At 43.0% G+C, this 16,978-nt stretch overlaps 1 protein-coding gene across 2 annotated transcripts in view; it reads right to left on the reverse strand.

Annotated features, from left to right (window-relative positions):
• Positions 1-1,338: 1,338 nt before the first annotated feature.
• Positions 1,339-16,978, reverse strand: part of LOC129824888 (C-1-tetrahydrofolate synthase, cytoplasmic-like) — a 65,144-nt gene continuing 49,504 nt past the window's right edge. For both annotated transcript variants that reach the window (XM_055884432.1, XM_055884433.1), the window contains 3 exons: positions 13,570-13,722; positions 2,809-2,897; positions 1,339-1,989 (listed from right to left, as the gene is read on the reverse strand). In XM_055884432.1, the coding sequence (XP_055740407.1) occupies positions 2,826-2,897; positions 13,570-13,722 (225 nt within the window). In that variant the 3' untranslated portion in view covers positions 1,339-1,989; positions 2,809-2,825. The remainder of the gene's footprint in view (positions 1,990-2,808; positions 2,898-13,569; positions 13,723-16,978) is intronic.

Here is a 16,978-nt window from a genome sequence, read left to right on the forward strand (position 1 = left end):
AGGAGGACACAATGGAGTTGTCAACCGTGATGGCGAGATCATGGAACGGGCAGTCCTTCCCCGGGAGGAAGAGCAGCTCCGTCTTGCCGAGGTTCAGCTTGAGGTGGTGATCCGTCATCCACACTGATATGTCTGCCAGACATGCAGAGATGCGATTCGCCACCTGGTCATCAGAAGGGGGAAAGGAGAAGATTAATTGTGTGTCGTCTGCAAAGCAATGATAGGAGAGACCATGTGAGGTTATGACAGAGCCAAGTGACTTGGTGTATAGCGAGAATAGGAGAGGGCCTAGAACAGAGCCCTGGGGGACACCAGTGGTGAGAGCGCGTGGTGAGGAGACAGATTCTCGCCACGCCACCTGGTAGGAGCGACCTGTCAGGTAGGACGCAATCCAAGCGTGGGCCGCGCCGGAGATGCCCAACTCGGAGAGGGTGGAGAGGAGGATCTGATGGTTCACAGTATCGAAGGCAGCCGATAGGTCTAGAAGGATGAGAGCAGAGGAGAGAGAGTTAGCTTTAGCAGTGCGGAGCGCCTCCGTGATACAGAGAAGAGCAGTCTCAGTTGAGTGACTAGTCTTGAAACCTGACTGATTTGGATCAAGAAGGTCATTCTGAGAGAGATAGCAGGAGAGCTGGCCAAGGACGGCACGTTCAAGAGTTTTGGAGAGAAAAGAAAGAAGGGATACTGGTCTGTAGTTGTTGACATCGGAGGGATCGAGTGTAGGTTTTTTCAGAAGGGGTGCAACTCTCGCTCTCTTGAAGACGGAAGGGACGTAGCCAGCGGTCAGGGATGAGTTGATGAGCGAGGTGAGGTAAGGGAGAAGGTCTCCGGAAATGGTCTGGAGAAGAGAGGAGGGGATAGGGTCAAGCGGGCAGGTTGCTTGACACATTGGAAAGAATTAACAAAAAACAGAGCAAACTAGAATACTGTTTGGCTCTAGACAGAGAGCACACTGTGGCAGAATACCTGACCACTGTGACTGACCCAAATGGAAGGCTTTGACTATGTATAGATTCAGTTAGCATAGCCTTGCTATTGAGAAAGGCTGCCGTAGGCAGACCTGGCTCTCAAGAGAAGACAGGCTGTGTGCACACTGCCCACAAAATGAGGTGGCTACTGAGCTGCACTTCCTAACATCCTGCCAAATGTTTGACCATATTAGAGACACACATTTCCCTCAGATTACACAGATCCACAAAGAATTAGAAAACAAACCCAATTTTGATAAACTCCCATATCTATTGGGTGAAATATCACAGTGTGCCATCACAGCAGCAATATTTGTGACCTGTTGCCACAAGAAAAGGGCAACCAGTGAAAAACAAACACCATTGTAAATACAACCTATTTGTATGTTTATTTATTTTCCCTTTCGTACTTTAACTATTTGCACATGATATGACATTTGACATGTCTTTATTCTTTTGGAATTTTGTGAGTAATGTTTACTATTAATGTGTTAATTTCACTTGTTTTATCTACTTCGCTTGCTTTGGCAATGTTAACATATGTTTCCCATGCCAATAAAGCCCTTAAATTTAATTGAGTTAATTGAGAGAGTGAGTGAGTGAGTGAGTGAGTGAGTGAGTGAGTGAGTGAGTGAGTGAGTGAGAGAGTGAGAGAGTGAGAGAGTGAGTGAGTGAGAGAGTGAGAGAGTGAGTGAGAGAGTGAGAGAGTGAGAGAGTGAGAGAGAGAGAGAGAGAGAGAGAGTGAGTGAGTGAGTGAGTGTGTGAGTGAGTGTGTGTGAGTGTGAGTGTGAGAGAGAGAGTCAAACGAACGTGGTCCAACAGGGAGTGGAGAGCAGGTGTGAGATGAAGCATATTGCCTTTTTTCTTCTCTTATGTCTTTTTATCTTCATTTTGTTCTCCTTATTGGTCCACATTTAATGAAAGGGGTTGTTACAGTATATCTAAAAAGAATGGTAACTTGCTGACAGTAGTTGGAGGGGACAGAGGTCTTCACTCCTCTTGAGATGAATGACGTCCAACTCTTTGAGAAAAGCACATAGAAAGAAAATGATTAAGGAGGGTGGGAACAGGACGGATGGAAAAGAGGAGATGGAGAAAAGAGAGGCTAAAGAGACAGGCAAGAGAGGAAGGGATGGGAGAGAAGCGCAGGGGAGGGAGAGAAGTGAAGTGGAAAAAAGGAATGGTGGTACACTCTTAGAAAACGAGGGGCTTTCTAGAACCTAAAAGGGTTATTTGGCTGTCCCCATAGGATAACCCTTTGGATCATTATTTTGGGTTGCAGGTAAAACCCTGTTCGGTTCATGGAACCCGACGGTTGTACATAGAACAAAAAACGGTTATCCTATGGGGATAGCAAGCTAATCATTTGGAACCCTTTTTCCTAAGAGTGTAGAGTGAGAGAGTGAGAGAGAGATACACTGACAAACAGGTGCAGCAGGGAAACAATACAGTCAGCAATAAAATGCTTAATAAAAACACATTTTCAAAGCCTTACACAGACCTTGTCTATGGCCCAAATGTCACCATATTCCCTATTTAGTGCACTACTTTTGACCATAGGGCCCTGGTCAAACGTAGTGTACTAAATAAGGAATAGGGTGCCATTTGGGATGCAGATATTTTCCATTGGCTTTCAAACTGAATTGGACTCAACATGAGAAACATTACTATTCAAATGAGAAACGAGATCAAATTACTCACAAGAGCGGAGGCACAGCACAACCTCTTTCAGGATTGTAAGTGAATTCCCGTTTTTGATTCCATTTAATTATAATTCGATTATGTCAAACAAAGCTACGGTGGCGATTTAGTCATTCAGCCCGTTGCCCTGTGAACTCACCCGAGAGGAGGCGGGGACTATGTGCTCTCGGTGCTGAAGTCGTTGTCATGGAAACAGGAGAAGGCTGGAGATTGGGGTGGTACACTCGTCTAGTATAGGGCGGATAGAGGGAGATAAGAAATGTGTAAGAACAACAATACACTATCTGGAGAGTAGCAGGTTGCAATATGCTACCTTTTCTTGTTTCTACACTCAATAACAAAAAAAGGTGCTAGTTATTACCAAAAAACGGTACCTTTTTTTCCCTTTAGGGGAATCCTTTTTTGGGCTGTGGAGAACCTTTTAACTATGGGTTCTTTGAATAACCATTACACTGAGGTTTGTACATTCCACCAGAGTGTTCCTCCTTACATTGTTAAAAACTTCCTGGCTACTGATTGCAGTGGAAGTATACAGAAATGGTAAGTATACAAAAAGTAACTGTATTTTTGGAGCTGGATTGAGGAATTATTCTTGTAAGGTACAGTATGCTGTTTTATTTTGATTACTTGGGAGAGAACCTCACTTGGGATTTGAACTCACTACCTCTCGATTGCCAGCTAACTGAATTTCCAGCAGCACCAGAGAATGAGTTTGACACCTGCTGTAGGGGAACCCTTTTGAGTTCCATTTAGAACCCTCATAAACAACCCTCTGGTTCCAGGTAGAACCAATGGAAGGTTCTACAGTTATACCCATAGGATACTTCAGATGTGCTAATTGCACACACTGTTAGGTACTCACACGGTACTGGTCAGTACATTTAAGGGTACTGACCAGCGCAAAAAAATGATTTTTTAAACCTTCCGCCTTGGTATTGATGTGTCACTGTGTAGTTCATACAAGCATAATCTATGAGCAGAATTACTGCTTTATCTCAATTAGCCAATATATCCCTAGTTTGAAAGCAACTGTTCTACTGGAAGCTGTGCTGCCCCATTTTCACCCATGTAGGCCAGCCCCCTAGCAATTTGAGTTCTAGCCAATGAACTTCAGCCCCTGAACACACCATCACACCTCCTCCTCCATGCTTCACGGCGGGAACCACACATGCGGAGATCATCCGTTCACCTACTCGGTGTCTCACAAAAACACGGCAGTTGGAAACAAATCTCAAATTGACTCATCAAACCAAAGCGCAGATTTACACCAAGCTAATGTCCATTGCTCGTGTTTGTTGGCCCAAGCAAGTCTCTTCTTCTTATTGGTGTCCTTTAGTAGTGGTTTCTTTGCAGCAATTCGACCATGAAGGCCTGAATCACGCAGTCTCCTCTGAACAGTTGATGTTGAGATGTGTCTGTTACATGAACTCTGTGAATCATTTATTTGGGCTGCAATCTGAGGTGCAGTTAATTGCCAATTTCTGATGCTGGAAACTCTAATAAACTTATCCTCTGCAGCAGAGGTAACTCTGAGTCTTCCTTTCCTGTGGGGGTCCTCATGAGAGCTAGTTTCAACAAAGCACTTGATGGTTTTTGCGACTGCACTTGAAGAAACGTTCAAAGCTCTTGAAATTTTTCGGATTGACTGACCTTCATGTCTTAAAGTAATGGACTGTTGTTTCTCTTTGCTTATTTTAGCTGTTCTTGCCATAATATGGACTTGGTCATTTACCAAATAGGGCAATCTTCTGTATACCAACCCTACCTTCTCACAACACAACTGATTGGCTCAAACAAATGAAAGAAATTCCGCAAATTATCTTTTTACAAGGCACACCTTATAATTGAAATGCTTTCCAGGTGATTATCTCATGAAGCTGGTTGAGAGAATGCCAAGCGTGTGCAAAGCTGTCATCAAAGCAAAGGGTGGCTACTTTGAATAATCTAACATCTAAATATTTTGATTTGTTTAACACTTTTTGGGTTACTACATGATTCCATAGGTGCTATTTCATAGTTTTGATGTCTTCACTAGTATTGTACAATGGAGAAAATAGTAAAAAATATAGAAATTAGTAGGTGTGTCCAAACTTTTGACAGGTACTGTAAGTATTCACACCCCTGAGTCAATACTTTGTAGAAGCCCCTTTGGCAGAGTCTTTCTGGGTATGTCTCTAAGAGCTTTCCACATCTGGATTGCGAACATTCAACCATTATTCAAGCTCTGTCAAATTGGTTGTTGATCATTGCTAGACAACCATTTTCAGATCTTGCCATAGATTTTCAAGCCGATTTAAGTCAAAACTGTAAGTCGGACACTCTGGAACATTCACTGTCTTCTTGGTAAGCCACTCCAGTGAAGATTTGTGTTTTAGCTTATTGTCCTGCTGAAAGCGAAATTAATCTCCCAGTGTCTGGTGGAAAGCAGACTGAACCAGTTTTCCTCTAGGATTTTGCCTGAGTTCCATTCCGTTTCTTTTATTTATCCTGAAATACTCCCCAGTCCTTAACAATTACACGCATAACATGATGCAACTACCAATATGCTTGGAAATATGGAGAGTGGTACTCATGAATGTGCTCTATTGGATTTGGCCCAAATATAACACCTTGTATTCAGGACAAAACGTTAATTGCTTTGCCACATTTTTTAGCAGTATTACTTTAGTGCCTTGTTCCAAACAGGATGCATGTTTTGGAATATTTATTTTCTGTACAGGCTTCTTCCATCTTTTCACTCTGTCAAATAGGTTAGTACAATGTTGTTGTTGATGTTGTTGATCCATCCTCAGTTTCTCCTATCACAGCCTTAGCATGAGGTTGTAAGTAACAAGAAACTTTACCAGGACATAGACATATCTGATATTGGCAGAAAGCTTAAATTCTCGTTAATCTAACTGCACTGTCCAATTTACAGTAGCTATTACAGTGAAAGAATACCATGCTATTGTTTGAGGAGTGCACAATTTTGAACATAAAGTTATTAATAAACAAATTAGTGGCTTGCGAAAGTATTCGCCCCCTTGGGCATTTTTCCTATTTTGTTGCCTTACAACCTGGAATTAAAATTGATTTTGGGGGGGATTGTATAATTTAATTTACACAACATGCCTACTACTTTGAAGATGCAAAAAAATTTTTTGTTGTGAAGCAAACAAGAAATAAGACAACATTTTTTAAACTTGAGCATGCATAACTATTCATCGCCCCAAAGTCAATACTTTGTAGAGCCACCTTTTGCAGCAATTACAGCTGCAAGTCTCTTGGGGTATGTCTCTATAAGCTTGCCACATCTAGCCACTGTGATTTTTGCCCATTCTTCAAGGCAAAACTGCTCCAGCTCCTTCAAGTTGGATGGCTTCTGCTGGTGTACAGCAATATTTAAGTCATACCACAGATTCTCAATTGGATTGAGGTCTGGGCTTTGACAAGGCCATTCCTAGACATTTAAATGTTTCCTTCAAACCACTCGAGTGATACTTTAGCAGTATGCTTAGGGTCATTGTTCTATTGGAAGGTGAACCTCCGTCCCAGTCTCAAATCTCTGGAAGACTGAAACAGGTTTCCCTCAAGAATTTCCCTGTATTTAGTACCATCCATCATTCCTTCAATTCTGACCAGTTTCCCAGTCACAGCCTATGAAAAACATCCCCACAGCATTATCCTGCCACCACCATGCTTCACTGTGAGGATGGTGTTCTTGGGTTGATGAGAGGTGTTGGGTGTGAGCCACACATAGCGTTTTCCTTGATGGACAAAAAGCCACATTTTAGTACCTTCTTCCATATGTTTGGGGAGTCTCCCACATGCATTTTTCGCAAACACCAAATGTGTTTGCTTATTTTCTTCTTTAAGCAATGGCTTCTTTCTGGCCACTCTTCCGTAAAGCCCAGCTCTGTGGAGTGTACGGCTTAAAGTGGTCCTATGGATAGATACTCCAATCTCCGCTGTGGAGCTTTGCAGCTCCTTCAGGGTTATCTTTGGTCTCTTTGTTGCCTCTCTGATTAATGCCCTCCTCGCCTGGTCCGTGTGTTTTGTGGGCGGCCCTGTCTTGGCAGGTTTGTTATGGTGTCATATTCTTTCCATTTTTTAATAATGGATTTAATGGTGCTCTGTGGGATGTTCAAAGTTTCTGATATCTTTTATAACCCAACACTGATCTGTGCTTCTCCGCAACTTTGTCCCTGGCCTGTTTGGAGAGCTCCTTGGTCTTCATGGTGCCGCTTGCTTGGTGGTGCCCCTTGCTTAGTGATGTTGTAGACTCTGGGGCATTTCAGGTGTATATATATAAAGGTGTATATATTCTGAGATCATGTGACATTAAGATTGCACACAGGTGGACTATATTTAACTAATTATGTGACTTCTGAAGGTAATTGGATGCACCAGATCTTATTTAGGGACTTCATAGCAAAGGGGGTGAATACATATGCACGCACCACTTTTCCGTTTTTTATTATTTAGAATTTTTTTAAACAAGTAAATATTTTTTAATTTCACTTCACCAATTTTGACTATTTTGTGTATGACCATTACATGAAATCCAAATAGAAATCCATTTAAATGACAGGTTGTAATGCAACAAAATAGGAAAAAATGCCAAGGGGATGAATACTTTTTCAAGGCACTGTAGGCACATTTGGGCAGTCTTGATACAAAATTCTGAACAGACATGCAATGGTTTATTGGATAAGTCTAAAACGTTGCACATACACTGCTGCCATCTAGTGGCCAAAATCTAAATTGCAGCTAGGCTGGAATAATACAATATGTCCTTTCTCTTGCATTTCAAAGATCATGGTACACAGAAAAATACAAAAGAACGGTTCATTTTTTTCTTTGTATTATCTTTTGCCATTGTGTTATATTATCCTACATTCATTTCACATTTCCACAAACTTCAAAGTGTTTCCTTTCAAATGGTACCAAGAATATGCATATCCTTGCTTCAGGGCCTGAGCTACAGGCAGTTCGATTTGGGTATATTATTTTAGGCGAAAATTTTAAGAAAGGGGCGGATCCTTAAGAGGATTATCCCGATTAGCCTACGTTAGCTCAACAGTCCCGTGGATGGAACACCGATCCCATTGGCCTCCTGGCTAAATCCCTGAGCAGTTTTCTTCCTCTCCAGCAAGTGAGTTAGGAAGGACGCCTGTTTCTTTATAGTGACTGTGTGTATTGATAGACAATGTAATTAATAACTTCACCATTCTAAAAGGGATAGTCAATGTCTGCATTTTTATTTTTACTCATCTACCAATAAGTGCCCTGCGAGGCATTGGAAAACCTCCCTGGTCTTTGTGGTTGATTCTCTATTTGACATTCTCTGCTCGACTGAGGGAACTTATAGATATTTGTATGTGTGGGCTACATAGATAAGGTAGTCATATTGTACACAGAGTCCATGCAACTTATTATGTGACTTTTAAGCACATTTTTACTCCTGAACTTATTTAGACTTGCCATAACAAAGGGGTTGAATACTTATTGACTCAAGACATTTCAGCTTTTCATTTTGTATTAATTTGTAGAAATGTCAAAAAAGATAGCTCTACTTTGACAAATCTGATTTTATTCCCTTTTAAATTCAGGCTGTAACAACAGAATGTGGAAAAAGTCAAGGGGCATGAATACTTTCTGAAAGCACTGTATGTAAAAACACAAAATCACAAAAAGCACCTAAATCTAAGTGTTAAATATAAGTTATTCATGGAGTGCCTTTGATACAACTATGAAACAGAAAGCATGTGTTGTAACGCCGTAACAGATTTTGTTATTACACAAAATAAAACAATTACCCCAACCACCACAGTCAGTTAGACGCGCGGTCAAATGATGAAAACATCAGTAGCCTAAACATCATTTTAAGTGCCAAGTGTGCTTGATAAAAAGTGAAAATCAGCACAAAAACAATAATGGCATTATAATGAATATATATAGTTAATTGTCAGCCCGTCTTCACGCAATGGCATCAGTTGGAGGTTGTCCATGTCACATAAACAATGAATTCTGGTGAGTGTGTTGCTGAAGTTGTTTTTTGCTTGAGATGTAGGGTCTGCTCGCTCAGTTAATCGGCCTATAGCATTGTCACCGGCTTGTTCTACCCAAACAGTGCCGTCCCTTCCTCTCTCGTCTCTCACTGTTTCATTTGGTGGTGGTGTGGACACCTGTCATGCTTACTCCCGCTCCCCCTCTCCAGCGCAAGACGTTGCCGGGCTACTAACCACCGGCCCTGGCAACCATTATCACACACACCTGCATCCCGTCATTACGCACACCTGCTTCCCATCATTACGCACACCTGCTTCCCATCATCACCTTTATTACGTTCCCCTTTTTTAGCCCTCGGTAGCCTCAGTCATCAGGCAGTATTGGTTTGTTTTGAATCACGGTCTCATGTTTTGTTCATCTGCATTTATCATTATAAAACTCACCTTCTGTACTTGCTTCCTGACTCCCGGCGTATACGTGACAGCACCTGTTTAGTGCGCACCATCCTGGCTTTTTTTGCTATTAGGCCTCGGAGATGTATGTTCAGGCTGAGGCTCAGAATCAGAAGAACAATCAGAGATGTCATGATTCATTTCTTCATCTGAGTTGTTTTCGTTCAATTTTGTGTCAATGCTAATGCAGCATGTGCATCCATTCGTCTTGGTATTCTTGCCATTATAAATACGCACGGTTTCACTGTGTACTCCAAGTAGGCCAGAGTAGACTGACAAGTCTGCTTGGATTCGGTGGACTGATATAGGGTACATACCATTTGAGATTATAAAGAGAATAATGCAATAGAATGGCCCGCCCTGTTCTTTATTCACAATTGGTGATTACATAATCATGCACTTTTTGCTTCCCCTCACTCATCAACTCACCAATTCTCCCCCTTTCTCCCCCATCATACTTTACTTTATTTATTTAATCTGTTGTTATATGTGCACAATTAGTTTCGGTATAGTTTAGGTTTGGTTTCGAGGCAATAATCGGGGTGAGTATCAACTGGGCACGCACCAACTATCGAAAGAATGAGCGGAGCAGAACCTATTGTCAGGAGAAGGAGGGGCAAAGCTATAATTTTTTGAACTAAAACGAGTTAGAACTCCAGTTCTGTTTGTGATACTAAGATTCTAACAATGATAGTGTGTTATATGGACTTATTTAGGAAAGTCAAGGACAGAGGGGGACATGACTTAATAAATGTAATTCATAAGAAGTCCAAATGACTGCTTTAGAGGTTCTATTGTTAAACGGGTACAACAACTCCACTGACAGTTGGCACAAATACACAACAGTCAGTAACTTGTTGTTGTTTACTATACTTTCACTGCAACTAGTAGCCTGTAATGTACCGTACAATTACAGGAACTTTTTAAGAGTGTAGAGTTTCATGGCATAACGGAAAACATGGTGGGGAGTGAAAGAACAGGATGGTTCTTCACAACCAACACAGCAGCAAAGAACCCTCCCAGAAAAATGTGGTGAAAATGGTTACACATATCATTCTCAACCCTGAAAAGAACTCCTCAAGAACCACAACTGTCTTTCTGGATAAACACATCTTGGAACTGACAAAAATGTAACTGTAAAATGAATGCGTCACTTAATTTCTACTTCAGGTGTTAATTGTTCAGTATTTTTGATTGTGGAGGTGGTTGCTAGAACAGACTATGATGGACAGGGTGCAAAGTAGTGTACTAATATACTGTAGAGGGTTTAAAGAAGGAAGAGTATTGAGAAAGGAAATTAAAATGAGGGAAACATGATGACAAAAGCAACAGGAGATCCATCTATCTTGTTGGTGCGTATGTGTGTGTGCGAAGGGAGGGTCTGAGTGCAATGTGCAACACAGACATGAACACACACACACATACACACACACACAGTTTTGTATTGCTATCCTTGTAGGGAGCAAATCATTTATTCCCATCCAAAATCCTATTTTCCCTAACCCTAAATCTAATTCTAACCTTAAACCTAAATCTAACCTTAACCCCAAACCCCTAACCCTAAAACTATACCTAACTCTACCTCCTATACCTAAACCTAACCATAACTCCTAACCATAACCTTAATTCGAACCCTAATTGTAACCCTAACCCTAAACTATATATGCCGAAAATAGAGTTATCCTCATGGGGACCGGCAAAATGTCCCCACTTGCCTGAATTTTCCTTGTTTTACAATCCTGTGAGGAATTCTGGTACTATCCTTGAATTCTAATTCAAGGATAGTTAAACAAAAACAGACACACACACACACACCTCCCCCCAGACATGATCCCGGGACACCTAATATAGAATAACTGATCAATGAGAAGCACACCTTGGGACAGACAAGTGACAGCAGTTTCCTTCCGTACACGTCCATATTCAGAACCCCGGCGCAACCTAGCAATTCTCGTTAAAAATATCCTCTGAGTAATTTTGGGCCACAGTGTCTTGGCTTCGTCAGCACCACAACACTGTTCAGACAGCCCACATAAATGAAACTCAATCTCAATTAATTTGTCTCCTCAGTTGAAGTGTGTGCGTGTGTGTGTGTGTGTGTGCGTTCACATACAGTTGAAGTCGGAAGTTTATATACACATAGGTTGGAGTCATTAAAACTTGTTTTTCAACCACTTCACACATTTCTTGTTAACAAACTATAGTTTTGGCAAGTCGGTTATGACATCTACTTTGTGAATGACACAAGTAATTTTTCCAACAATTGTTTACAATTTCATTTAGAATTCACTGTATCACAATTCCAGTGAGTAAGAAGTTTACATACACTTAGTTGACTGTCCCTTTAACCAGCTAGGAAAATTTCAGAAAATTATGTCATGGCTTTAGAAGCTTCTGTTAGGCTAATTGACATCATTTGAGCCAAACTCAAACTCAGTGCCTCTCTCTTAAAACTCAGTGCCTCTTTGCCTGACATCATGGGAAAATCTAAAGAAATCAGCCAAGACCTCAGAAAAACAATTATAGACCTCCACAAGTCTGGTTCATCCTTGGGAGCAATTTTCAAACGCCTGAAGGTACCATGTTCATCTGTACAAACAATAGTACGCAAGTATAAACACCATGGGACCACGCAGCCATCATACCACTCAGGAAGAAGACGCATTCTGTCTCTTAAAGATGAACGTACTTTGGTGCGAAAAGTGCAAATGAATCCCAGAACAACAGCAAAGGACCTTGTGAAAATGCTGGAGGAAACATGTACAAAAGTACCTATATCCACAGAAAAACGAGTCCTATATCGACATAACCTGAAAGGCCGCTCAGCAAGGAAGAAGCCACTGCTCCAAAACCTCCATTAAAAAGCCAGACTACGGTTTGCAACTGCACATGGGGACACAGATCGTACTTTTTGGAGAAATATCATCTGGTCTGATGAAACAAAATAGAACTGTTTGTCCATAATGACCATCATTATGTTTGGAGGAAAAAGGGGGATGCTTGCAAGCCGAAGAACACCATCCCAACCGTGAAGCACGGGGGTGGCAGCATCATGTTGTGGGGGTGCTTTGCTGCAGGATGGACTTGTGCACTTCACAAAATAGATGGCATCATGAGGGAGGGAAATTATGTGGATATATTGAAGCAACATCTCAAGACATCAGTCAGTAAGTCTCAAAAGGGTCTTCCAAATGAACAATGACCTCAAGAATTCTTCCAAAGTTGTGGCAAAATGGCTTAAGGACAACAAAGTCAAGGTGTTGGAGTGGCCATCACAAAGCCCTGGCCTCAATCCTATAGAAAATTTGTGGGCAGAACTGAAAAAGCGTGTGCGAGCAAGGAGGCCTACAAACCTGACTCAGTTACACCAGCTCTGTCAGGAGGAATGGGCCTAAATTCACCCAACTTATTGTGGAAAGCTTGTGGAAGGCTACACGAAACGTTTGACCCTAGTTAAATAATTTAAAGGCAATGCTACCAAATAGTAATTGAGTGTATGTAAACTTTTGACCCACTGGGAATGTGATGAAAGAAATAAAAGCTGAAATAAATAATTCTCTCTACTATTATTCTGACATTTCACATTCTTAAAATAAAGTGGTGATCCTAACTGACCTAAGACAGAGAATTTTTACTCTGATTAAAATGTCAGGAATTGTGAAAAACTGAGTTTAAATGTATTTGGCTAAGGTGTTTGTAAACTTCCGACTTCAACTGTACGTGTGCGTTTATGTTGAAGGAGGGGTCTTCCGAGTCCTTGTGAAATATTTGAATATGTCTTCTGATTTTATTGACATGTGATTTCATCCAAAGAAAAGTGAATGTCTAGTGACCTGTGCTTCATTGGGTTTCTGTTTTGTATTTGTCTCGAGGGCTTTTCGCACTAAACCAAGGCGAGCCAAACCATGCATTACTCAGCTGGCCTGGTTACGCATCCACCATAGTTGCTAAAAAGCACAATGTCAGCATGACAGTGTGAAAATGTTATGAGATTCTTTCTTGCCTTTCAAATTGTGCTTGTAGCAAAATGTGCACATTTTGTGTAGAGGAGACAAAATAATCCTCAAAACAATCGCCTGAGCATGCAACTGATCTTGGAGAAGAGGCTTTTGGTCAAAATAAGAGATATGTTATGTGGCATGTGTCATCTACCTGTTAGTCAGAGATGGAATATGAGAGACGTGTGGCCTTAGTGAAAATCTCTGGGTGAATCTTATTTCAGCCGAATGCTCGTCGACATTACAGTGGAGTTCCCAAAGTGTCTGTAGTTATGAATCTCTCTGGCAATGATTCTAAAAAGCTCAAGTCGTCACTCGTTTCAGCCAACTGGCATTCCTCGCTATACCCATGTGTCACATATTATATTCCACATAGTATTCCATGTCATGTTCCAGTTCTGCATTCATATGAGTAACACTGAGCAACTCATATGAATGAGTGACAGCCCCAGTACTCACCGTGCCAACCAAGGGGTAGAGAAAACCAGCACCCAAATTGGCATGGATGTCCCTGATGGGCAAGGTAAAGCCGGTGGGCACCCCTTTCCTCTCTGGGTCGTGGGACAGGGACAGGTGGGTCTTTGCCATGCAGATGGGCAGGTTGCCCAAGCCCTGGGGGAGAGATGGAGAGACAATGTGGTTAAGTTTCATTCACCCTGGTATCAGTTCAGATGCATCACATTGTGAAGCTTTCATTGGCGTACAATGGCCAGTCCAGTGAAGTCGTAGCTAGGATTTCACCATTTGTTGTAGATGGCATTCATACAGAATCACAGCCTTTCTTGTAGGGCAGTCTATTTTTTGTTTATTTTACAGTACCAGTCAAAAGTTTGAACACAACTACTCATTTTTCTTTATATTTACTATTTTCTACATTGCAGAATAATGTGAAGACATCAATACTACGGAATAACACATATGGAATCATGTAGTAACCCAAAAAGTGTTAAACAAATCAAAATATATTTTCGTTTCTTCAAAGTAGCCACCTGTGGCAAACCTCTTCAAGGTTATGAGCATTTGTCACAAATTGAGTGGGAAACTGTCCCCAAATTACCCCAGAATGAGAGTTCTTTCGAACAGGACAGTACCTGTGTGTTTGTCTCTCCGTCCTGGTCCAAACGCCAACAGGTAAGTCCAAAACAGTCCAGCTCATACACAGTAAATCCAGCCAATATCTATTGTCTCTTCCTCTATGGTTCACAGATCCTTCCAGCCCTCACTTCCTCTTCCTGGTTTTCCTTGACCCTTTATCTGTGTGTCGGCTCCACCTTCTGTGGGTTCCCCTTGCTTCTGGGACTTGTAGTTTTGGCAGTCGGCCATTTTGTGATCTGTAGTTCTGATCGGGGTGGCCATTTTAGTGATCGGGCAGAGCCCATTTATTAGTTCTGCTCTCACATATCTGCCATTTATCACTCGACCCCCTTCTTTGCCACATATCTCCCCCCCTAGATCCGACCCCCTAGGTCGGGCTACCGCAGCAAAATATGCGTGCATGCGGGATAACCCATCCACATTTCCCATTTCCTTCCCTGCTTTGTGTTTCAAGTCAAAGTGAAACGGTTGGAGACTCAAAAACCACCGCATCACCCGAGCGTTCTTCTCTTTAGCCCTATGCATCCAGGTGAGTGGGGCATGGTCACTGATGAGGGTGAAGTGGCGCCCCAGCAGGTAGTATTTCAGGCTTTCTAGAGCCCACTTTACTGCCAGCGCCTCTTTCTCAACGACCGCGTAGTTGGTTTCCCGTGGTTCCAGCTTCCTGCTTAAAAACAGGATGGGGTGTTCCACCCCTTCTACCTCTTGGGATAGCACTGCTCCCAAGCCGACCTCTGAGGCATCCGTCTGAACCACAAACTCTTTCTCAAAGTCTGGTACCACCAGCACTGGATTACAGCAGAGAGCCTCCTGTAATGTCCTAAATGCTTTGGTGGCCCTTTCATCCTATTTGACCATGTTTGGCCCTCTGGCTCTAGTCATGTCGGTGAGTGGGGCGGCCACTGTGGCATAACTTGGGATGAACTTCCGGTAGTAACCAGTCAGCCCTAGGAACGCTCGAACTTGCTTCTTATTTACTGGTTTCGGCCATTCTCTAATTGCCTCCACCTTCTTCTGTTGGGGTTTGATTAACCCTCTTCCCACGGTGTATCCCAGATACTCTGTTTCCCCTAACCCCACATAACACTTGGCAGGGTTCGCCGTGAGCCCTGCCTTTCTAAGGGCGTCTAACACCGCCTGTACCCGGGGTAAGTGGGATTCCCAATCAGGGCTGTAGATTCCCACGTCATCTAAATAAGCTGCGGCGTATGCCTGGTGCGGTTTTAGGACCTTGTTCATGAGCCGTTGAAAGGTGGCTGGGGCCCCGTGTAAGCCGAATGGCATGACGGTGTATTGAAACAAACCGTCAGGGGTTGCAAAGGCTGTCTTTTCTTTGGCCCTGGGGGTCAGAGGAATTTGCCAGTACCCTTTTGTCAGGTCCAGGGTCGTAATGTACCGAGCTTTACCAACTTTCTCCAGTAGTTTGTCTACTCGGGGCATGGGGTAGGCATCAAACTTGGAGATTTCATTTACCTTCCGAAAGTCGTTACAGAACCGCAAAGACCCATCGGGCTTGGAGACCATCACAATTGGGCTAGACCACTCACTATGTGACTCCTCGATCACTCCAGCTGTCAACATTTTCTCTGTCTCTGCTCTAATCGCGGCCTGTCGAGCCTCGGGTACCCGATATGGCCTCATGCTCACTTTTCTCCCTGGTAGGGAAACGATATCGTGAGCCGTAACCTCAGTTCGGCCGGGTACCTCTGAAAACACATCTCTGTTTTTCTGGATCAGGGTCTTTACTTCCTGTACTTGTGCTGGCGACAGAGTAGGTGAAATATTTACTTCGGCTGCCCCCTGAGTGTGTGTAGGGTATGTGACCATTAGTGTTTCTCTCTCTCTCCATGCTTTTAACAGGTTTATGTGATAGATCTGTTCCTGTGGCCGTCGACCTGGCTGTCGGATCCGATAATTCACTTCTCCTATTCTCTCCAGTACTTCATATGGTCCTTTCCATGTGGCTAGTAGTTTGCACTCTACCGTGGGGATCAGCACTAACACCTTATCTCCCGGTTGAAATTCCCTCAGGGTAGCCTGCCGGTTATAAGTGTGCCGCTGGTGCTCTTGTGCTTGTCTCATGTGCTCTCGGACGATGGGCATGACTGTGGCTATCCTGTCTTGCATTGCCGTGACGTGCTCTATGACACTAGTATACGGGGTGGATTGGTGCTCCCAGGTTTCCCGGGCGATGTCTAAGATTCCCCGGGGGTGCCTCCCATATACCAGCTCAAAGGGAGAAAACCCCAGTGAGGCTTGAGGAACCTCTCTAATGGCAAACATCAGATACGGCAACATGCAATCCCAGTTTTTCCCATCCTCATCGATTACCTTCCTGAGCATTGACTTCAAGGTCCTGTTGAATCTCTCAACCAGCCCGTCCGTCTGAGGATGGTAAACCGATGTCCTCAACTGTTTCACCTGCCACAATTTACAAAGGTCCGCCATAAGGCGGGACATAAAGGGGGTCCCCTGGTCAGTAAGGATCTCCTTTGGAACCCCTACCCTGGTGAACAAGAGCACTAATTCCTTGGCAATATTTTTGGAAGTCATCGTCCGAAGGGGAATGGCTTCTGGGTAGCGAGTGGCATAATCTAGAATGACCAGAATGTATTGGTGTCCTCTGGCGGACTTGGGTAGTGGGCCCACTATATCCATCGCTATCCTCTCAAATGGCGTTTCGATTATGGGGAGTGGCACTAACGGGCTTCTAACAGCTGGTCGGGGAGCTGTTAACTGGCACTCCGGGCACTCTCCACAATGCCGAGCCACT

Source organism: Salvelinus fontinalis, chromosome 27 (genome assembly GCF_029448725.1).
Source record: "Salvelinus fontinalis isolate EN_2023a chromosome 27, ASM2944872v1, whole genome shotgun sequence".
Taxonomy (NCBI): Eukaryota; Metazoa; Chordata; class Actinopteri; order Salmoniformes; family Salmonidae; genus Salvelinus; species Salvelinus fontinalis.